Source organism: Panthera pardus, unplaced genomic scaffold, assembly GCF_024362965.1.
Source record: "Panthera pardus isolate Hobbes unplaced genomic scaffold, ASM2436296v1 HiC_scaffold_11, whole genome shotgun sequence".
Lineage (NCBI taxonomy): Eukaryota > Metazoa > Chordata > Mammalia > Carnivora > Felidae > Panthera > Panthera pardus.
Window position 1 is genome coordinate 1,993,200 of NW_026526666.1, and position 23,577 is coordinate 2,016,776.

Here is a 23,577-nt window from a genome sequence, read left to right on the forward strand (position 1 = left end):
GACCAGCTGTCAGGTTGACCCAAACCTGCCTCCTTTTGGTGGTGTTTGTCGGGATCGCAACACAATAGCCCGAGGAGAGCCTCCCCTCGTAAGCTCCGATTGGCTGGGCTCAACCTTGGCGGTTTCTGATTGGTTCAATGAAGAAACACCAAGGTAGGTTGCCTAGCGATCCTGAGGAAGCTGATGTGTTATTCCTTCTCTGCATCGAAGGATCAGGAAGTTTGTGCTCTCTGCGTGGCTGAGAAGTTTTTCTACCTACTAGGACGGGGGGGAACAGGGGGAACAGGTGTCCCCCTAAAACAGAGCGCAAGCTGCAACCTGCGTCGGGCCGTAACCCAGGAGTAACGTCAGGTAAGCAACGGAGGATATACATTTCCTAACGTCCAAAAACAGCCTCCAGATTTTTTATTTTCTGAGGAGAGGGAGGTTCTTATTTAGTTAGTTTTTGGCCATTTTTTTTTTTTCAAATAGTGTTTTTAACTTGTAAATGTCGAGGGGGTGTTAGTTCCTCAAAATTCCCCTTAATTTTTTTTTTTTTTCTCTGAAGACCTAAAGTTTTTTTGGATTGGGTTAGGAAATAAACCCTATTCACAGTGCCAAATAAGGCTAATGCCTGTAAGCATTTATTTTATGTTTTATTTTTTCCTCCTCCACTCTTCTTCCCGCCTCCCACCAAGAATTATATTTGAAATATAGCCTTGTATAAACAATCTCTTGTAAGTCACTTCACTTGTATTTCTCTTAAAAATGTTCACATGCATTTCTGAGTATTCATTTTAATCAGTATATATTTATTGAGCAGTTACAACGTTAAAGACATTGTGCTAGTTGCTATGGAGACTATAAAAACCCAAGAAGACAATATCCCTGCCCTCAAGAAGTTTACAGTTGAGAGACAGCCATACCAAAAGAAAGACTATAATAAATACTTTAAAGGATGTAAGTATAAATAAAGTTCTGTGAAAGTACAGCTGAGAGAGAGACCAATTCTGGCCATGGGACATACATGGGTAATGGAGAAGGAGATTCACTTAAGGCTTTACCTGGGTCCTCAATAGACCTTTGAAGAATGGGTAGGTAATAGAGAGGAAGGGAAAAAGGAGAGAACACCAACATGTACAAAGGAGGAGAAGTAGCAGCATGGGACATGTTTGAGAAATGGTTTGTTAACAGTACATAATTGAGAGTAATGTAATGGGAAATATTGCTAGAAGGTAGGATGGGATCCAGTCACAGAGGCTCTTGAATGCATTCTTTTGGTCTTAAAAAAGATATTCTTATGATCTCACAGTCTGTGAGTTCAAGCCCCTTGTTGGGCTCTGTGCTGACAGCTCAGAGCCTGGAGCCTGTTTCAGATTCTGTGTCTCCCTCTCTCTCTGCCCCTCCCCTGTTCACGCTCTGTCTCTCTGTCTCAAAAACAAATAAACGTTAAAAAAAATTTAAAAAAATAAATAAATAAAAATAAATGATTTCTGATGAAAAATATTTATTGTATATCATCTTAAAAATGGATGTTTAGATTTATTTAAAATAAAGTACGCTAATTTTAAACTTTATCACAGATGATTTATTGCACTTTCTCTTGAGTGTAGATTTTTAAAACATCTGTGGTATATGGTATAAAAGTGCTTTGTTTTTTTGTTTTTTTGTTTTTTGTAATTGACAAAGAATTTGTTAATCTTTTAATATTCTCTTGCTGGTACTTTTTGTTGGCAGCCGTTTGTGTATTTGCAAGATGGCTAGCTAGGGATAGAGATGAAAGTTTTCTGGCTATATAGAATTACTACAAGTGATCTTCTAAGTATTATTCTGTAGCAGTGATTTCCAAAGGGAGTTCATGAAGTGAGTTATTAAGTTATGGGAAGACAATATGAGAATATATGTTTATATTTAGTTTTTCTTATTTTTTAATTTTCTCTTTTGTGTATTATAATGTGCCATTGAATGCTTATACAAATTATATATAAATTATTATATGCCTTTTGGACCTGGATGCTCCACAATGTTTATGCTGTCCCATAATATTTAACTTGGGGAGGATCCATTTTGTGAAAGGAATTACCATGATGGATATATACTCCTGGGTTATAGACTATGCACGTAAAATTGGCAGACTTAAAAGATAATCATTTCTACCAGTCTTTAAAATCACTGATTTTATTTTTCTGTCAGTGCCTTCTGTGTACTTTGGGAAAGATATGTTAACCTAGTTTTTCTGGTCATTATTCCTTTATTTAAGTTTGTATATATTTCATATTTCTATACATTTGTAGTATGTTAATATGTATGTTTTTGTTTACATAAGCATGCATACAGATATTTTTTTGTCACCGCCCCCCCCCCCCCCTTCAGAAACAGGTGAGAATGACCACTTTAACTCACCGGGCCCGTCGCACTGAAGTAGGCAAGAACTCTGAAAAGAAGGTGGAAAGTGAGGAAGACACTAATCAAGACAAGAGTCCAGACAATGAGGACTCTGGTGACTCTAAGGATATTCGCCTCACCCTTATGGAAGAAGTATTGCTCCTGGGACTAAAAGATAAAGAGGTAATGCAGTTGGGTTTGGTAGCCCGTCTCAAAGACTCCTGAATGTCAGAATGTTTTTAGGAAGTAACCTGACAGAATATTTTCATGAATGCTCAGTTGGCCTTGGAATTGTGCTCTAGCTATCTGAGGGATGGGGGAGTTTGGGGAGGATGAAATCCAGAAGTATAATTACTTGAAATGTAATTTAATTACAAAATTACTCCAAAATTCTGGAAGAGACAAGAGAGAATATAACACAGTGTAAAATTTTGGTACTTGTAGTTCCCCAGCCAGATTGAAGGTGAAATAACTTCCTATTACACTAAGCAGGCCCACACAATGAAGTTGTCTTGAGCTGTGGAGAGGAAAATCTTTTAAACGACAAGGAACATGTATGATTAGCTGTTTTACAAAAATAAACAGTGGGTAGGTTTCTTACAATACAGTGGAAATAATTTTTTAATTCTATTTTCTGGATCTTTAGAAGTTAAATATCAATAACTGATAAGAAATATTTTAATTTAGAAAATGTTTTTAAATTAATTGCAGTTTTCCCTTATTAATAGAACATTTTGTAATAGAATTACTCTTGAGATAACAAGTCTTGTGGTACATATTTGTGGTATATATGTGTTGGCTTTCCTACTAGTACTATACATCATCTTTCATTTATAATTTAACTTTTTTTTTTTTATGTTTATTTTTGAGAGAAAGAAAGAGAGCATGTGAGCGAGGAAAGGGCAGAGGGAGAGGGAGACACAGAATCTGAAGGAGGCTCCAGGCTTTGGAGCCCAGTGCAGGGCTTGAACTCGTGAACTGTGAGATCATGACCTGAGCTGAAGTCGGGTGCTTAACCGACTGAGCCACCCACGTGCCTCTGTAATTTAACTTTTTATTGTGTTTCACTTTCTTCTTTAATGAAGAGGTTATGAAGAAATATACATGTAATATTTTAAACAGTCTACTTCCTTTCCAAGAAAGTCTTTAGTAAATACAATAATAATAAAGGCACATTTATTATTGGCCTCTGTTTGGAAACTTAGCAAGTTAAAGTGTTACTTTACATTAAAAAATACTAAAGTTGGGGGCACCTGGGTGGCTCAGTCGGTTAAGCATCTGACTTCGGCTCAGGTCATGATCTCACAGTCCATGAGTTCGAGCCCCGCATCAGGCTCCGTGCTGACAGCTCAGAGCCTGGAGCCTGCTCCGGATTCTGTGTCTCCCTCTCTCTCTGCCCTCCCCAGCTCATGTTCTGTCTCTCTCTGTCTCAAAAATAAATAAAAACATTAAAAAAGGATTTTTTTTTAAATACTAAAGTTGGGCGTGCCTGGGTGGCTCAGTTGGTTAAGGGTCTGCCTTTGGCTCAGGTTATGATCTCACAGTTCATGAGTTCAAGCCCCACATCAGGTTCTCTATTGTCAGCACAGAGCCTGCTTCAGATCCTCTGTCTTCCTCTCTCTCTGCCCCTGCCCCGCTCACTCTCTCTCTCTCTCTCTCTCAAAAATAAATAAGCTTAAAAAAATACGAAATTTTGCTCTGATAATTGTCCTTAGCTAGTAATGAATTGGCTACATACATCTAATAACACGTGTTCTTTTCTGCACCAATTCCTCAATTTAGGATTACCTTTGTTTCTTTTTTCTTTTTTTTAAAGTTTTTATTTATTTTGAGAGAAAGTGTGTGAGCGGGGGAGGAAAAGAGAGAGGAAGAGAGAGAGAATACCAAGCAGGCTGTGCAGTGTGGGGCTCAAATCCACAAACCATAAGATCATGACATGAGCCAAAGTCAGACCCTTAACTATCCGAGCCACCCAGTTGCCCCCATTTTATTTTCTTTACCACTTTTCCTTTCACAATTTTTTGTCATGTCAGATTACCAACTTGAACAAAATTTATAAGACTTGTTATAGCTTGTGTATTGGTAAAACTAATATTAAAGACATCATATATGTACTTGACCAAGACATGGAAAAATCAGAAAATCTTGCCCACAAGTATATTTTCCTGTTTGCTGAGAAAGTTTATGAAGCTCTAGTTTTATAAAAATCAAACAAATGAAAACACAAAATTGACTCTCCAAGAGAACATGAGAGTAGGTCTGAAGATTAGGTGGTATAAATATTGTTTTGAGATGTTTACACAGTGCCTAGGAAACCTTCACTGACTGTAGAAGAGCATTTTAGAACTAAACATCTATTTGGTTATTTTACTTTTGAATAGGAATGATTAATTTCCTGCTGACCTTAGATAGTAGAATTTTTGTTTCTGTTTTGTAGAGAATCTAACTTTGGACTTCTCTTTGTGTGTTTTTAAATGTATAATAGTTAATATAAATTTAAGGAAATAGAGTAAAAAATAAAGGAACTCTGGCAAGATACCATTCAAAGATGAGCATGTAACAATTAACCTTTTGAATTGTTCTCATTTCATTTTGAAAATAGTTGACAAAATATGTTTTTACCTTTCAGTTGGCTTAGGAAGAACAAGAAATGACAAATCCTTAGGTGTAAATAAATAGGAGAGGTCAAACCTTCTGATTTATTAAAGTAGTAGTGTTGTTCCAAAATTCCAGTTATATAACTATCTCTAAAATTATTAGTTGATTTCCAGCACTAATTATTTTCTTCTCAACTCCTAAACTACTCATAGATTTATTTAATCATTATTTAGCATGATTGGGGGTACCCATTATGTGCTTAGCATTGTACAAATACTAAGGTAAATATAAAATAGTATAATATATGGTCCCTGGCTTCAAGAAACTTGAATTCCAGCAGGGGAGACAAGACATTGATACCTTGTAAAACTAAACTAACACAAAGGCACCTGGGTGGCACAGTCAGTAGAGCATAGGATTCTGGAGCTTGGGGTTGTGAGTTCAAGCCCCACGTTGGATGTGGAGATTACTAAAAAATAAAAATAAAATAAAAGCTAAGTAATCCAAAGGTCCATCCACTGCAGAATAGATAAAAATGAATTGTCCATTTATTTAAATGAACATAAATATCTTTTCTATACAGAATTAAAATGAACATTGTTATAAAACATGTATGATTCTCATGTAATGTTCAGTACTGGAAGCCAGACACAAAAGACATACTGTGTGATTTCATGTATATAAAATTTTTAAAAAACTAAACTATAGTGTTTGGGTTTGTGTATTTAGGTGATTAAAACTGTAAAGAAAAGCACAAAAGGGATTACCATAGTTGTGAGCATAGTGCCTACCTTTCTTTAGGAAGTGTGGGAAGTGGGGGGGTAGGTATTAGTGGTTAGAAAAGAACACGAGCTTTCTGGGTACTAACAGTTTCCTGTTTCTGTACTTGCAGAAAGTTTCATGGATTTTTCACTTAGAGATAAGTCATTGAGCTTTTTTCACTTTTGTTTCATGCACTCTTCTGTGTGTGTCTTATATTTCACAATTCAAAAGATTTTTAGAGAAGTAAACAACAGTAAAAATCCCAAGTTTTCCATGTTAGAATGGTAAAAAAGCCAAGAGTTGGAAGGAAGAGAGATCATCATGGGGGAAGAATAGGAGGTAGTAAAACAAGCTGGACCTTTAAGAAAGGTAGGACTAATGTAACTGGAGTGAAGGAAACATATTCTGGATAAGGGAACCTGCAAGTATGAGCTTGATAAGTTTGGGAGATAAGTAACCACTATGACTGAAGTAGGTGGCATTCTTGGAGAACAAGGAGAGTCAAAATTGGCAAATTAGATTCAGACTATAGAGTGTGGCAGATTTTTGAATGCCAGGTAGAGACTTTTAGACTCTTTATTTATTTTTATTTTAATTCCAGTGTCATTACATACAGTTTTATATTTAGGAGTATAATATAGTGATTCAACAATTCTGTGCATTACTCAGTGCTCATCACGATAAGTGTACTGTTTATCCCTTTGACCTAATTTCACCCATCTCCCCAGCTACCTCGCCTCTGGTAACCATCAGTTCGTTCTCTACAGTTATAGATTCTTTCCTTTAAGTAATGCGATCAGCCGAATGAAAAGAGTAAAGCCCATTTCATTTTTGTGTACAAATTAATGACTTAGTGATATTTTTACTCTATGTTCTTTGTGAGTATATGTTTTGATATGTATATAATTTCTTGTTTTTGCATGGCTTTAGGTTTGTGGCCATGCAAACCTAGGTTTGTTGTAAAAAAACAAACAAACAAAAAAAACCACCTTCTAAGTGTTAAACTTTGTATTCCAAAGTCCCAAAGTTAAATTTTGCTGAAGATTTCCATAGGATTCTTTGTTTATAACCCAATACTCTGCAGGGACAATAGTCCCTGCTTTTGAGATCATTTATAGTCTAGTGGGATGAGAGTGGCTGGAGAGGCTGGAAGGGGGATAGGGAAAGTCAGCAGACCATTGCAGTACATGTGATATATGTGTGACTGTGTTGTGGGGACTGAGGGAACAAAGAGGAAAGAAACCCAACCCAAGTGGGTGGTAGAGAGTGCTAGTGGGATAGGGGAGGAAAGAGATACTGGGAAAGACTTCTGGGAGGTGATAACTCTTAACCTGAATTCTGAAGATGAGCAAGAGTTAGTTTGTGAAGAGAAACAAGTTCTAGGGGGAAAAAAATCAGCTGAATGCTTGTGATAGTTTCAGTGATTTGCAACTGGAATCACAACAGATATTTAAAAACATCTCATCTCCTTTAAATGAACTCAGTTGTTTTGAAAGTCAACTACCAAAACTTAGCTGGGCATTCAGTTCTGTATTTTATTGTTTAACCTTTCTAAAATTGTGAAATACAGCGTATCTAGAAAAATATATAAAACACATATCGTGGGGTCATCCTCTTGTACCCTTCCCTGATCACATGCTACTGCACTTCCTGCTACTCTGAACATGTATATATATCCTTAAACAATGTATTTTAGTTTTGCATGTTTTTAAACTGTATGTTATTCGATTACGCTGTTACGTATCTATCGATTATACTGTTACGTATTCTTTTGCTCAATATGATGTTTGAGATTCATCCCATGTTGTTGCATATCATTTAATTTAATTCAGTTCATTGGAATATAATATTTCAGTTATATCAGTATACCACTATTCATTCATTCTCGTGGTTAACAGACATTCAGGAGTCCATTATAGACAGTGCTGATAAGAATATTCTTGTATTTATCAGTTATGTTCTTTCAAACAATGCCACTATTCATATATATAGAAAAATTATAAATCAGGGGTATCTGGGTGGTTCAGTCAGTTAAGCGTATGACTCTTGATTTTGGCTCAGGTCATGACCTCACTCACGGTTCGTGAATTCAAGCCCAGTGTGAGGCTCTGCGCTGACAGATTTTTAAATTAAAAAAAAAAAAAAAAGATTCTCTCTCTCTTTTCCTCTGCTCCCTCCCCCACTCTCACTCTTTCTCTCTCTCTCTAAAGAAAAAAAAGGAAAGGAAAAGTTGCTGGGTCCTAAAATATTTTATTAAAATCAAAAGTTTAAAAGTCTCATTTAGGTCACTGCCTGGTCTTTTAGTTTCCTGATTGCACAAAATGAACAATAAATCCCTTGTCAGTAGTTTTTGCCATTGTAAATAGAGCAAGTGTATCAGAAAGACTTGTTTGTCAGGTTTTGTGGTTTTTTATTAACATAGGCTGTTAAAAAAAAAAAAAAGAACCATTTTGTTTTTTTTATTATATCCATTCATATAACCCCCCAAATTTACTATTGGTACAAAAAGAAGAAAAATGGAAGATCAAAGTCCTATTTTAACAGTAGGAAATATAGTTTAAGCTATTTAATTGAGAGGCCTGCCTCTCCATATACCCCCAACCCCTAACTGCACACTGTTCTCTTTCAAAATATCTGGCATGGATATTAAGATAAAAACCACCTACTTATATTTGGACCTTTGGCTGTAGCCACTGAACCTATACATTTGATGTGAGCCAGTCCATGTCTTTGTGTCCTTTTTTTGTGTGTTTATACAACTTAAGAGTCTTCAAAACAATTTGCACTTTCTCATGCTTGATCCTGCAAGGCAAACATCATCTTATCTTTATGAAAGCAAAGTCAGATGGTTAATTGGCCAAGAAGTGATGGAATTTATGTTCAAACTGACTCCAAGGGGCGCCTGGGTGGCTCAGTCGGTTGAGCGTCCGGCTTCGGCTCAGGTCACGATCTCGTGGTCCGTGAGTTCGAGCCCCGCGTCGGGCTCTGTGCTGATGGCTCAGAGCCTGGAGCCTGTTTCGGATTCTTTGTCTCCCTCTCTCTCTGCCCCTCCCCTGTTCATGCTCTGTCTCTGTCTCAAAAATAAACGTTAAAAAAAAAAAAAAATTAAAAAAAAAAAAAAAAACTGACTCCAAGTACAGTTTAAGAAGGGGCATGCTTGCAAAACACGTATCACATATTTTTCTGTATTTCTTGACGAACAAAGAAAATTGTTCAGGATTGTTAATGCTTAGTGTAAAACCAAATATTTCATCTCCTAAAATAGTTTTATATGGAGTTTATACCTCCTATAGAGATAAAAGATTATTATGTTCTGCAGTAATTTTTGGCACAAGTTATTTTTCTCAAGCTTTATCCCTGGTTTTCTTATTCCAATATGTAATACCCTAGCAAAGCCCACTGTGTTTTGTTTTGTTTTAGCAAAGCGCACTCTTGAAGACTTTGGGATCCCATAAAAATATTAAGTTGACATCAATAATGGCAGAATAAGAGAAAGTACCATTTAGCAATTCTCAATGATACAATTTTATCTTAGTTTCATCCTACTACCTCACATTTTAAGGAGGAAATATGAAAGTCCTACACATTTTTTCTCTTTTGTTTCTTCTGTCAAACAAGATACCCTGGTCATAAGAAACAATAAGTCCAGGGGTGTCTGGGTGACTCAGTCGGGTAAGCATCTGACTCTTGATTTCCACTTGGGTCATGATCTCACGGTTGGTGGGTTCGAGTCCCGCATCGGGCTATGTGCTGAGAGCCGGAGCATGCTCCGGATTCTTTCTCCCTCTCTCTCTGCCCCTCCCCTGTTCATGCTCTCTCTCTCTCTCCCCAAATAAATAAACTTAAAAAAAAAAAAGTAAACATATAAGAAACAATAAGTCCAATAAGAAGTTTCAATAATCCAATTTACAAAATGAAAAATGTTTAGAGGCAGTAAATGAGGGGTGCCTGAGTGGCTCAGTCAGTTAAGCATCTGACTCTTGATTTCGACTCAGGTCATGATCTTAGAGTTCATGAATTCGAGCCCCACATCAGGGATTCTTGGGATTCTCTCTCCCTCTCTGCCCTTCCGCTCCTCCCGCACTTTCTCACTCTCAAAATAAATAAGCTTTAAAAGAGGCAATAAATGATATTTATTATAACCATATCTTCAGAAAGTCTAGTGTGTAAATAAATAGGCATTATATTTTTCTTCTCAGTTCACAATGACAGCCATAGATTAGATCCCATGTCATACATTTTTCTTATGGAAGGAAGAGGAGACTATTATACTAAAAAGATACAAATGAGTAGGTAGGGTTCTTTTTCTTTAATTTTATTTTTTTAGGTTTATTTCTTTTTGAGAGTGCACGCACGCGTGCACGAGCAGGGGAGGAGCAGAGAGAGAAGAGAAAGAGGATCCCCAAGCAAGCTCCACGCTATCAGTGTGGAGCCTGACTCGGGGCTTGGACTCCCGAACAGTGAGATCATTATCTGAGTTGAAATCAAGAGTCAGGACACTTGCGGGGGGTGGGGGGAGAAGAAAGAAAAAAAGAGGACATCTTAACCAACTGTGCCGGCCAGGCACCCCTTTCTTTAACTTTAAAGCTAAGACCAAATGAATACACAAGCTTCTTTTAGATTTTTGTGCAGGAGTATGTTGTATTAAGTTTGCTAGGGCTGCCATAACAAAATACCACAGACTGGGTGGCTTAAACAACAGAATTTTTTCCCCCCATAGTTCTGGATGCTTGAAGTCCAAGATTTGGTTTCTCCTGAGGCCTCTTTACTTGGCTTACAGATGGCCGTCTTCTCATTATGTCCTTATATGGTTGTTCTTCTGTACATGCATCCCTAGTGTCTCTGTGTCCAAATTTCTTCTTCTTATAAAGACCAGTCAGATTGGAGTAGGGCCTCCTTAAAAGCTTTATTTACTTAATCACCTCTTTCAAGGCACTATCTCCAAATACAGTCACATTCTAAGGTACTGGGGATTAGGGTTTCAACATATGGATTCTGGGGAGACACAGTTAACCCCATAACAGTGATTTAGAAGAGTTGAGAGGAAGTGGGAAGGTTTTAGAGATAATTTTGTAATATTTACTTATATCCACCTGGAGTGCAGTTCAACCTCAGGAAGTGTCATTAAAACTGTATAATGATGTGATGTTTCCTTCAGTTCAAGTCAGGCACCATTTATTGAGCACCTGCTCTGTCCAAGCTGCTGAATAAAGTAAGGAAACAGAAATAATTAAGATGTGTTTATCTTTCATCAAGAAGCATTTGAATCTGAAATGGGAGAAAAGATATGTATACAATAACTGTACTACTAGATACAGTATGTAAGTGCTGTAAGAAAGGTACAAAAAGTGCTATAAGAACATGGAAGAGAAAGACAAAAATAGTGGAAGAGGTGGAAATTCCTTGGAGGTTACTCATTACTTTCTGTGTTTGCTCTCTCCTATTCACAGTTGTCCAGAAGGTTTAAGGTGGGAATGGCAAATAGAAAAAACTACTGAGGGGGCCTGGGTGGCTCAGTCAGTAGAGCTTCTGACTCTCGATCCCAGAGTTGTGAGTTCAAGCCCCACATTGGGAATGGAACGTACTTAATAGACAGAGAGAGACTGAATAAAGTGTCTTCAGGTTTTCATGTGTTCATTGGTGGATTGTGCTCACCCTTCTTTATGGTATTATTGACTTCTTTTAAAAATCGGTCTAAGAGGGGGTGCCTGGGGGGCTCAGTCAGTTGAGCGTCCAACTTCAGACTTCAGCTGGGGTCATGATCTCACCTTTTGTGGGTTCAAGCCCCGCGTTGGGCTCTGTGCTGACAGCTCCGAGACTGGAGCCTGCTTCAGATTCTGTGTCTCCCTCTCTCTCTGCCCCCGCCACCCCACCCCGCTCACATTCTGTCTGCCTCTCTCTCAAAAATAAATAAAACATTAAAAAAATTTTTTTAATTTAAATAAATAAATATCGGTCTAAGATTAAAAAAAATCTTTATTATTTTAAAAGTAAAATATGTTTATACTAAGAAATTGAGATAAAAGTCTACATGAGAGAACTTAGTGATAGGGCTGTGAAATATGGGGATATATGCATTTGTCAAAACAAACTGAACATCTGTGCATCTCATTCTATATAAATTATACCTCAATTTTTTATAAAAACTTTAAAAAAAATTTTTTTAACATTCATCTGTTTTTGAGAGACAGAACGTGAGTGGGGGAGGGGCAGAGAAAGAGGGAGACACAGAATCAGAAGCAGGCTCCAGGTTCTGAGCTGTCAGCATGGAGCCTGATGTGGGACTCGAATTCACGAACCGTGAGATCATGACCTGAGCTGAAGTTGGATGCTTAACCGACTGAGCCACCCAGGTGCCCCTATAAAAAGTTTAAAGAAGAGAATAAAATTCACCCATAATCTCACCCCTGAAAAGTAATTGCTATTAAAATATTTATAGAAAAATCCTTATAGACTTTTCTAGGTACCTCTTAATAATCTTTCTTAGAAAGCAGTCTTGTAGGAGATACCTCTTATAATAAAGAAATGTTTGAAGTTCAATAATTCCTTCAGTTTCACTTCATTTTCTCTTTCTTATGTTAAATTTAAGTAAAATTATATTTATTACGTTTTACTTTTAAAATAGCACAAGTAGAATGATTTATTCCATTTTTTAAAAAAGTGATAAGTGTGATGTTACTTGAATTTACATAAAAGGGAAATTAAACTGAATCTTGCTTTTGTTCATCACAAAATATTATTTACTAAAAGGCCCACTAAAGATAAAAAAAAAAAAGATCTTATGAAAAACATAAAGCTATGTATGTGTGGACCTTGTTTGGCTGTTGATTGAAACAAACCAGCTATATAAAAATATGTATTGGGGCGCCTGGGTGGCTCAGTTGGTTTAGCGCCTGACTTCAGCTCAGGTCATGACCTTGCAGTCTGTGAGTTCAAGCCCCGCATCGGGCTCTGTGCTGACAGCTCAGAGCCTGGAGCCTCCTTCAGATGCTGTGTCTCCCTCTCTCTCTGCCCCCACCCCTACACACACACACACACACACACACACACACACACACACACACACTCATTCTCTCTCTCAAAAATAAACAGTAAAAAAATATGTATTAAACAATTGATGGAATTTGAAGGCTAACTGAATATTTGATAAAATTAAGGAATTCTTGTTAATTTTTAGGTATGATATTAGTATTACAGTTTTTTTTAAAAACCTGCATGTCTTGGGGAGAGTATGGTGATTTTTATAGATGATATGTTACAATGACTGGGATTTGTACTGAAATAATCTGGGGAGCAGGGACATGTATAGATGAGAGATGTGTATATATTGATAGCTGTTGAAGCTAGGTCATGGGTACATAGAGGTTCATAATCTCTCTCTTTGGTGTGTGTTTGAGAATGTTAAGCCAAAGATGTTAAAAAGAAAAAAACAAGACATTTTCTTAACCACATGATTCCATTTTACACCATATCCTATTGACTCCCTGTTATGAAAGGTGATGAGATTACAAACTGTGTGGCTCACAGTTTGTTCTACCTCTATTCCCCAGTATTTTGTGACAATTTATAATATATACATTCTGTCATTTCATAATTCATACAAAGCTGTTCTGTGAAGGATAGCCCCAAAATTGAAGTTGGGGAAGAAGCATATGGGGAAATTAGTGGTTATGAGAGAAGAAATGTGTATTGTGTGTTTAAAGAAAAATCTGGTTTTACATAAGCCCAAGAGATAATAGGATGATGAAATTTATGCATCATATTAATTTTTTAAGATTTTTTTTCTTTCCAATTTTTCTGAAATATATATACACTGCTTTTTAATCAGGGAGAAAAAGCTGTTTGAAAACACAAGGTGTATCTACATTTACCTAGTTTTGTTCTTCTGAGGTTTGAACATACTATACTTACCTTTAAGTGTTTTTAAATCTATTTTAAATTATTTGAGAGTTGTGTGTGGGGCACCTGGGTGGCTCAGTTGGTGAAGCATCTGACTTCGGCTCAGGTCATGATCTCACAGTTTGTGGGTTCCAGCCCCGCATCCGGCTCTGTGCTATCAGCTTAGAGCCTGGAGCCTACTTCAGATTTTGTGTGTGTGTCTCTCTCTCTCTCTCTCTCTCTCTCTCTCTCTGCCCCTCGCCCGCTCATGCTCTGTCTCTCTCTGTCTCAAAAATAAATAAAACATAAAAAAAATTTTTTTTAATTAAAAAAAAAGAGTTGTGGGGGAATAGATTTAGGGCCACATACATGTTTTCAGATTTTTACTCCCCTTAACTATCTGTTTTCTTCTTTTCTCTTTGGATACTGTGTAGCAGTGAAAATTCCTTTTTCTCATAAATAACAGATTGTGGGAAAAGAAAATCATAGAGATTTCTGCTTTTGGTGCTACAATCACTTTTAAGTTTTTTAGAGTAAGAAATTAAGGATATTCGGGGCGCCTGGGTGGCTCAGTCGGTTGAGCGTCCGACTTTGGCTCAGATCATGATCTCACGGTTTGTGAGTTCAAGCCTCATGTCAGGCTCTGTGCTGACAGCTCAAAGCCTGGAGCCTGCTTCGGATTCTGTCTCATTCTCTCTCTGCCCCTCCCCTGCTTGTGCTCTGTCTCTCAAAAATAAATAAATGTTAAAAAAAATTAAACAAACAAAAAAAGAAATGAAGGATATTTTTCTTGGCCAGAATGTGATTTAAACCTTATGAAGGAATATTCAGGGATGACCAGTTGCTTTCCTTTATTTTGAATTTCTCTTTCACTGACAAGGCATTATCATGTTTCCTTTTTAATTTTCTGAACTTTTGACGATGGTTTTATTTTAAGGAAAAAAAAAACTTCAACTGAAGTTGAGAAAATTTATAACCTGATCATTATGACTAGCTTTGCATCTTTCACCCAACTTCCTTTTTTTTTTAATATGAAATTTATTGTTAAATTGGTTTCCATACAACACCCAGTGCTCATCCCAACAGGTGCCCTCCTCAATGCCCATCACCTACTTTCCCCTCCCTCCCACCCTCCTCACCCAACTCCCTGAATAAGCCTGAAAGGACATCATCTTCATGAAGCTGATCGAGAAATTTTGTTCATTTGTCTGGGTTAATAGTCCAGCCTCTCAGTAATGCTGAAGTCATGTGTTAAACCAGAATAACATCCAGGTCACAGTTCCTCGTTCCCCCTTATGATTAAGCAGAGTTAGGTTTTAATGCTTAATCTCTTTTATGAAATATTTCTATTGGCAGGGGCTCCTGGGGGTTCAGTTGGTTAAGCGTTCCATTCTTGATTTTGAAAAAAAAATTTTTTTTTCAACGTTTTTTATTTATTTTTGGGACAGAGAGAGACACAGCATGAGCGGGGGAGGGGCAGAGAGAGAGGGAGACACAGAATCGGAAACAGGCTCCAGGCTCCGAGCCATCAGCCCAGAGCCTGACGCGGGGCTCGATCTCACGGACTCACGGACCGCAAGATCGTGACCTGGCTGAAGTCGGACGCTTAACCGACTGCGCCACCCAGGCGCCCCACCATTCTTGATTTTGGCTAAGGTCCATGATTTCAGGGTTGTGGAATCGAGCCCCTACATTGGGCCTCCTTGCTGATAGCTTGGGGCCTGCTTTGGATTCTCTCTCTCCCTCTCTCTCTCTGTGCCTCTCCCCCATGATGTGAGTTCTCTCTCTCAAAATAAATATTTTAAAAAAAAAAAAAAAAGGGAAGAAAGAAAAACAGCACATTAACTCTTTTTAAGGTAATTTTTTAAAGGAAAAAACTAGTTTTGCTTGTATAATTTTCATTTTTGATAATTCTTTTTTTTTTCTGGTAATTCTTGACATCCCGATCCAGAGATTATTATACAGACACTGAGCATATAGAAAAGATTTCAAGAAAACATAGTAAGATTCCTTCTCTTATGGAAGGTTGAAGCAGTTTTAATGTTGAATCTTCAGATTTGGTGGAAAGGAAGATTTTTTTCTGATATTTTTCCTAATAAACATATTTGCTCAGTGTAGGTAACTTGGAAAAAATTACAAAACCATTTTTTAATGTTTATTGATTTATTTTTGAGAGAGATGGAGAGCATAAGCAGGGGAGGGGCAGAGGCAGAGAGAATCTGAATCAGGCTTCAGGCTCCGAGCTGTCAGTGCAGAGCCGGATATGGGGCTTGAACTTATAAACCGTAAGATCATGACCTGAGCCAAAGTTAGATGCTCAACTGACTGAGCCACCCAGATGCCCCACAAAACCATTTTTTAAGGCAGGCTCATTCTTTTAAAGTAAGGTATTTTGTGTAATTGTGATAATTTTGAATACACAATTATGTATTTGGCTGTTTTTGATTAAACTTTTCATAGGAATTTTCTAACATTTTAAAAAACTCCTTGTAAGCATAGTTTTTAATGATGCTTTAAGTTTCTTTGTTTTCTGTCCTTTTTTTACCCCAAGCAGACAACTTTAAAATCTTTAACCTTCGAGTTGTTTTAAGGTGTGTCTTTAAGGAAGTTTGGATAAAAAATACTAGACCAGGTGGAAAAGCATAAAATGTTGACTGTCTGAATTTATGGAAGCTCAATGCCCTACCTTTTATAAGAATAAAGTAACATTATCAAAAATGTAAATATGTACAATCTTTGACCCCAAAATTTCCTATAGGCATTTATTCAACAGAAACACCAACAATGAATATTTCTTTATAGCATTTTTGTGTGTGTCTGTGATGACAAAAAACTGTAAGCAAATGTACACCAGTAAGGGCTTGGATAGATAAATTATAGTACATCTAAAGTGCACTGCTAGGTAGCCATTACAGTGAATGAGGTAAATCTATATTAATTCATGTGAGAAGATAGCCAAAATAATGGGTGAGTGAAAAAGTTGCCACTCAGTGTGATCTCATTTCTGTAAATAATACTAAGATAGAATAGGCATATAAAATCTAGAAAATATGCACTAGACTGTTAACCCCTCCAGATAAACTTCCATGTTGTAAATTACACGTTTCTTTCTTTCTTTCTTTCTTTCTTTCTTTCTTTCTTTCTTTCTTTCTTTCTTTTTTTTTTTTTTTTTGTTTTTGTTTATTTATTTTTGAGACAGAGACAGAGCATGAGCAGGGAAGGGGCAGAGAGAGAGGGAGACACAGAATCTGAAGCAGGCTCCAGGCTCTGAGCTGTCAGCACAGAGCCTAATGTGTGATCTACGAACTGTAAGATAATGACCCAAGCGAAGTCAGATGCTTAACCGACTGAGCTACGCAGGCACCCCTGTAAATTACACATTTCTATAATGTGATCTCTTTTCCTGTCTTTTCTTTTCTTTTCTCTTATACGATCATTTATTATGTTTATAGATGTTATTATAGATGGTTTGAGAATTCACCAGTTCAGCTAGATAGATTTATTTGGGGGAATATGGACCTTAGATTTATAATTATTTTTTAAAACTCTGCGTATTTTTAAGCTTTTTTTCTATTATATATGACTCGATAAAAAGAAAGTTTAAAAAAACTCATTTGAGGAGTTTTACATTAGATCCTTGGATGGGAATGATATTCAGAAACATAGTGTCTACATCCTGCTGTTCATTGTTTCTTTATTTACAGTTCTCACTTACAGTTCTGATGACAATCTGGCATCACTGTTCCTGAAACAGAAGTTATATGGTCAGGAAGAAATGAGAAAACAAACAAATTAGTTTCCTCTAATTGCTTTAATACTGGCTAATGTGTTTGCACACCTGTTGAGATTTATAAAATCACCAAGATTATATAAAAGTTATGCTTAAGTAAATTATGTGTTCTAAAGCAAGTTGCAGTTTAACCTTAAATCCTTAAAAAAGCCTACTCCCTCCTTAAAGAGGAGTTATAAATTATGACTCTTTTGGAGTAGCCAGATGCAGGTAATAGATGGAACTAACTCCAGCTTTGAATCTAAGATCAGGCCCTCAGGAAATGCGAGTCCGTCTAAGGGTGTTTATGGTTCAAACTGAGCTTTTGCCAGGTTAACATATTTACTTTCTTTTTTGTCTTGTTTTTTGTGTTCTGTTTTGTTTTGGGTTGTTTTTTGTTTTTGTTTAAGGTTAACATATTTACTTTCAATCCTAAATTTATGCTGTCAAGAAACATTTATTGAGAAATACTGTGTATCAGTCAGATACTCTCTCCTTAAGGAATTTATAGTCTACCGAGGACAATTGATTACAATGTGATAAAACAAATGATAAGGGAGAAGTATATATAGGCACACCCAGGTGGGGAACCTAACCTAGAGGGTGGAGTTGAAGGAAAGACATGGTTAGAGAAGGTACATGGAAGATGTGATTCCTGGAAGCCATCCTTAAGAACAAGGAGGAGTTGGGGGAAGAAGTATATTGGTTCTTCTGGACAGAGAGAACAATGTGTACAAAGGCTAGTAGGCAAAAATGATACATTAAGAGTACTTGAGATAGCTCTAGGGGCTCAGATAGTTCTGGGGGGGAGCTCAGATAGTTCTAGAGGGGGGCTCAGATAGCTCTGGGGGGCTCAGATAGTTCTGGCGGCTCAGATAGTTCTGGCTCTGTTGGAGGAGCATCCAACTCAGTCTCACGGTTGTGAGTTTGAGCCCCGTGTTGGGTGCAGAGATTACTAAAAAAGATAAACCAACTTAAAATAGTTCTGGAAAGTTAAGCCCTAGTGTTCAAGGAGAAGGGGTCAGAGAGAGACCAGTGAGCATTTTCTTAGCTTGAGTGCTATCCTAAGGAATTTGGACTGGAGGAGCATTTGAAATATTTTTAATCAAACTTAAAATCCCAGAGGTGATCAATAAACAGATGAGAAAACCAGATTGCCCTAGGACAAATTACCAAATCAGTCCTGACATCCAGGAATTGGGTAGTCAGGAATAAACTGCAGTGTTGAAATAAAACGGGGAAGCTAGGTTTAAATATGATCCCGGTTGGCGGCACCTAGCTGGCTCAGTCAGTGAAGCAAGTGACTTTTGATCTCAGGGTTGTGAGTTTGAACCCCACATTGGGTATAAAGATTACTTAAAAATAAGATCTTTTGGGGTGCCTGGGTGGCTCAGCGTCTGAGGCATCCTATTCTTGGTTTTGGCTCAGGTCATGATCTTACCATTTGTGAGTTTGAGCCCTGCCAATGTGTATCCTGCTTGGGATTCTCTCTCTCTCTGCCCCTCCTCTGCATGTCCTCTCTCTCAAAATAAATAAATAAGCTTTAAAAATATATATACAATAAAATCTTTTTTAAAAAATAAAATAAATGTGGTCCCAGTTGTGTGGCAGTCCTCCAGTCCCCCCCTCCCTATGCCTGATTCTCAGCAGAAGCAAATATAGCTCTTCCTCTCTGAAAGAAGACATCTTTAATTTAGGCCTCCAGGATCTCATAGATTCACACCAAAAAAAAATTGAATATGAGCCACTTCTTAATCAAATGCCAAATGTACAAAGAAGCAAATACCCACAAGAACAGCAGAAATAGCAAATAATAGGTCATTCGTGGACCTCAGATATTAAAATGACCAGACAATATAAAATATCTATGACATTTTTAAAGAAATAAAAGAATCACAAAATGAATAACAAAAAGAACTGATCACAAGTGAGCAAGCAAATATGAAAAATAACTACATAGAACTTTTAGAAATCAAAGTTGAAATCAAAATCTCATGGTTACACATTAGATATAAATGGAGAGAGAAAATTGGAAGCCAGATATAAAATAACTCTTCAGAAAGCAATTTAGAGACAAAGGAAATGGAAAATATGAAAGAGAGTTAAAGATATGGGGGTTAGAATAAGAAAGATTGATGTCCCACAAGGAAAAAATAAAACGGAGGAGAGTCAAATTTCTTAGAGATAAAAAGTGAGAAATTTTGAAAACTAAGAAATGGACCGGACCTATAGAAACAGGAAGCATATGCCAAACAGGATAAGGAAATTCACATAAAGTCATGTCATAGTCGAACTGCAAAACACCAAGGGAGAAGATCTTACAGAACCTGAGAAAAAAAGACAAGTCAATCACACCTACAAGAAACCACAATCAATGAGAATGATACATTTCTCACTGCAACAATGGAAGCTAGAAGAGGAAGACTTCATATGGTCAGTGTGATAAAACTATCAACCTAGAATTTTATGTCCGGAGAAACTATCTTTAAAAAAATAGTGGTGAAATAAAGACCTTTCAGATAAAATAGAGTTTGCTCCAACAGATTTTCACTTAAGGAAATTTTACTTTAGGGAGAAGGAAAATGGTACCAGAAAGGAGGTCTGAGATGCAAGAAGGAATGGTGAGCAAAGACATTGGTAAGCATCTGAGTAAATCAGACCTGTATAAAATAATGATGATGCCAATAATAATGTCTAATGTGAGGTGGTAAAAAAAAAAAGAAAAAGAAAAAGAAAAGAAAATATTGGTCAACTAGAAGAGTGGTTAAATATTGATTTGTTTTAAAAATATGGGGCACCTGGGTGGCTCAGTCAGTTAAGCATCCAGCTTCAGCTCAGGTCATGATCTCACGGTTCATGAGTTTAAGCCCTGCATCAGGTTCTGCACTGATAGCACAGAGCCTACTTGGGATTTTGTCTCCCTCTCTCTCTGCTCCCCTCCCCCCCCCATTTGCTCTCTCTCTCTCTCTTTCAAAGTAAAATAAACTTTAAAAAAATACTAAATAAAAATAAAGTGGAGGGTGTGCCTGGGTGGCTGAATCAGTGTTAGCATCCAACTCTTGATTTTGGTTCAGGTCACAATCCCAGGTCATGAGGTCAAGCCCCGTGTTGGGCTCTGTGCTGAGTGTGGAGCCTGTTGGGATCCTCTTTCTCCCTCTCTCTCTCTGCCCCTCTCCTGTGTGCTTGTGTGCTCTCTCTCTCTCACTCTCTCTCTCTCTCTCTCTCTCTCTCTCAAAAATAAACATGCATTTAAAAATAAATAAAATAAAAAATTTTAAATACTGATTTTTTTTTTTTGAGAGTGTGAGAGAGACAGAGCATGAGTGGGGGAGGGGCAGAGAGAGAGAGAGAGAGCGAGAGAGGGAGGGAGACGGAGACACAGAATCCGAAGCAGGCTCCAGGCTCTGAGCTTTCAGCACAGAGCCTGATGCGGGGCTCCAACCCATTGACTGCGAGATCATGACCTGAGCCAAAGTCAGACTGAGCCACCCAGGCGTCCCTAAAATACCAATTTATGTAGCGATCCTTAAAGGTGATGCTTTAAAGCCATGCTAGAACCTCCCTGCCAACATCTCACTCAGCTTCTCTCCAAGAGGGAGTGCTATACCAAAAGGTAGAGTGTTAGACGGGTCTGATACTTTTGGTGGGTCTTGTGTTAATCATAACTCCTTGCTTACAATCCTCAGGATTCGATATTGCCTTTCAGTAAAAGTTCAGAGCATCAAGACTTCCCACAGCCAACTTGATCTTATGTCCTTGAGTTAGATCTCCAAACATATTTGATGTCTCCTTCCTTTATACTTTTACTTAGAATGCTCTCTTGAAAAATAAGTAGAATTTGAATGATTTATCTTCATCTGGAAAACCCTCCCTCACTGCTAAATTCAACCTATTTTTCAAACCTCAGTTCAAGTCCCATGAAAGTTTCTGACTAGCCCAAAAGTGGTTTATAATTTGAAAAACTATCATCTAAACCAAACATCCAGTAGTCATTTTTGCCTGTCTCCTGCTTTTTCAATTGAGCTTTTATTTAAAATTTATATTATTATAGGGGCACCTGGGTGGCTCAGTCGGTTGAGCTTCTGACTTCAGCTCAGGTCATGATCTCGCAGTCTGTGAGTTCAAGCCCGTGTCTGGCTCTGTGCTGACAGCTCGAGCCTGGAGCCTGCTTCAGATTCTGTTTTTTCCCTCTCTCTCTGACCCTCTCCCGTTCATGCTCTGTCTCTCTCTGTCTCAAAAATAAACATTAAAAAAACATTTTAAAAATATTTAAATTTATATTATTATAGAACTTTCTTCAAGTTTGCATGGTCTTTCCAGTTAGATTTTTAGTTTCTTAAGACAGTGGGTATTTCTTCTATGTCTTTGTACCCCTCTAGCTCCTAACTAAAGGAAACCAATATTTAAGTGCCTACTATAAGCCAGGTTCTCTACTAAATGCTTTCTTATACAGGACACCTGATTTATTCCTCACAGCAAACTTATAAAGATAGATATTAGTGTCCACATTTTACAGATGAGGACATTGCACTTGAAAAATAACATACCCAAAACATTTACGTAGTCAGTGGCAGAGCTGGATTTCTACCACATCATCCATCAAAATGGCTTGCAAATAATCCATGTCTTGGAGGAGTAAAAGGCTCAGATGGTTTATACATTTTTCTGCTAATATTGATACTCTGAAATTTAGAATGTCATGAAAACAGATTTCAAAGAAGCCAAAATTCTTTTCAAAAATTACAAATTGACCTGCCAATTATTAACTAGGAGCTGAACCCTGGGAATTCACAAAGAGCTTGAAGTCAGAAAATCTTATTTCGGGGGTTTAGACGAAGGGAATTAAAGAGAGATTCTGTTATTTTATGCTTTGAGTACACGTAATGTGACATGAAATGAATCACAATGAAATGAACCATCCTTAAGGTGCCGGCTGCTAGCCCATAACCCTTTCAGAACATTCTTTTCTTTTTATTCCCCTTTTCTAGGGTTACACATCTTTCTGGAATGACTGCATATCATCTGGCCTGCGAGGGGGCATCCTGATAGAGCTGGCCATGCGGGGTCGAATCTATCTGGAACCCCCCACCATGCGTAAGAAGCGACTACTGGACAGAAAGGTGCAACAGCCTTGTGAACATTCTCCTGATTTATGAAAGAGCAGATACCAATGGTCCATTTTGGAGAAATGGGAAGATCTGAGTAGTGAGACAAGATAAATATCACTGACTCAGCTGTCCCATTGTCTAACAGGTTTAATTAACCTATAGCAGAGGGAGAAATTCAAGTATCCATTATCTAAAGAGTTACAAGAAGTTTATGGTTTTGTCTTTTTATGCAGAAAAATCACATTTAGGATGCTGTTGATTGTTACTCCTCTGTATCTATAACTATAACATTATGAAATAGAGTGTTATATAGGAGGAGGGCAAACACCTGGGTTGGGTGCAGTCTTTGTTTAATTCTGGTCATGCTCAGATAACATTAGATTTTTCTCCTTCCATTTATAGCAAGTCCTCTCCACCATATGAGCTTGACTCCCATCTCTGTTTTCTTATTATGTATTTTTTTCTACTCATAACTTCATTGTCATACTCTGAACTCTACCAAAACTACATTCTTCAGTGTCACCAGCAGGCTCTATGCCCATCATGGCACTTGAACTCACAACCATAAGATCATGAGTCACATGCTCTACTGATGGAGCCAGCCAGGCACCCTATCACCAGCTTCTCTTTTGTCTTCAATTTATTTTTCTCTCATAACCTATACGTGGCATTTGACATTTTTTGACCACCTCCCCCTACTTGAAATTTTCTCCATTCTTGGCCTTTGTTATATTACATTTTCTTGCTTCTTGCCTGTACCCTATTTCTTTTTTTTTTTTATTTTTTTTAATGTTTATTTATTTTTGAGAGAGAGAGAGAGAGTGCAAGCAGAGGAGGAGCAGAGAGGGAGACACAATCCAAAGCACGCTCCAGGCTCTGAGCTATCGGCACAGAGCCCGACAGGCTCAAACCCACAGACTGCAAGATCATGACCTGAGCTGAAGCTGGACGCTTAACCAACTGAGCCACCCAGGCACCCCACCTGTACCCTATTTCTTATACTTCTCCATTCCTTAACATCTGAGTCTCAGTTTGCATCCTTTTGCATACCTTTCTTTCCTTTTGGAGATACCATTTATCTTCTAGCTTTATCTATCA

General features: G+C 37.5%; 1 protein-coding gene across 2 annotated transcripts in view; it reads left to right on the forward strand.

Moving 5' to 3' along the window:
- Positions 1-119: 119 nt before the first annotated feature.
- The window catches only part of GOLPH3L (golgi phosphoprotein 3 like), a 37,571-nt gene continuing 14,113 nt past the window's right edge, over positions 120-23,577 (forward strand). The window contains exons 1-4 of one of the 2 annotated variants that reach the window (XM_019432774.2): positions 120-351; positions 803-939; positions 2,353-2,547; positions 22,360-22,491. In XM_019432774.2, coding sequence (XP_019288319.1) covers positions 2,365-2,547; positions 22,360-22,491 — 315 coding nt within the window. In that variant the 5' untranslated portion in view covers positions 120-351; positions 803-939; positions 2,353-2,364. The remainder of the gene's footprint in view (positions 352-802; positions 940-2,352; positions 2,548-22,359; positions 22,492-23,577) is intronic. The other variant, XM_019432772.2, reaches the window with a different exon arrangement.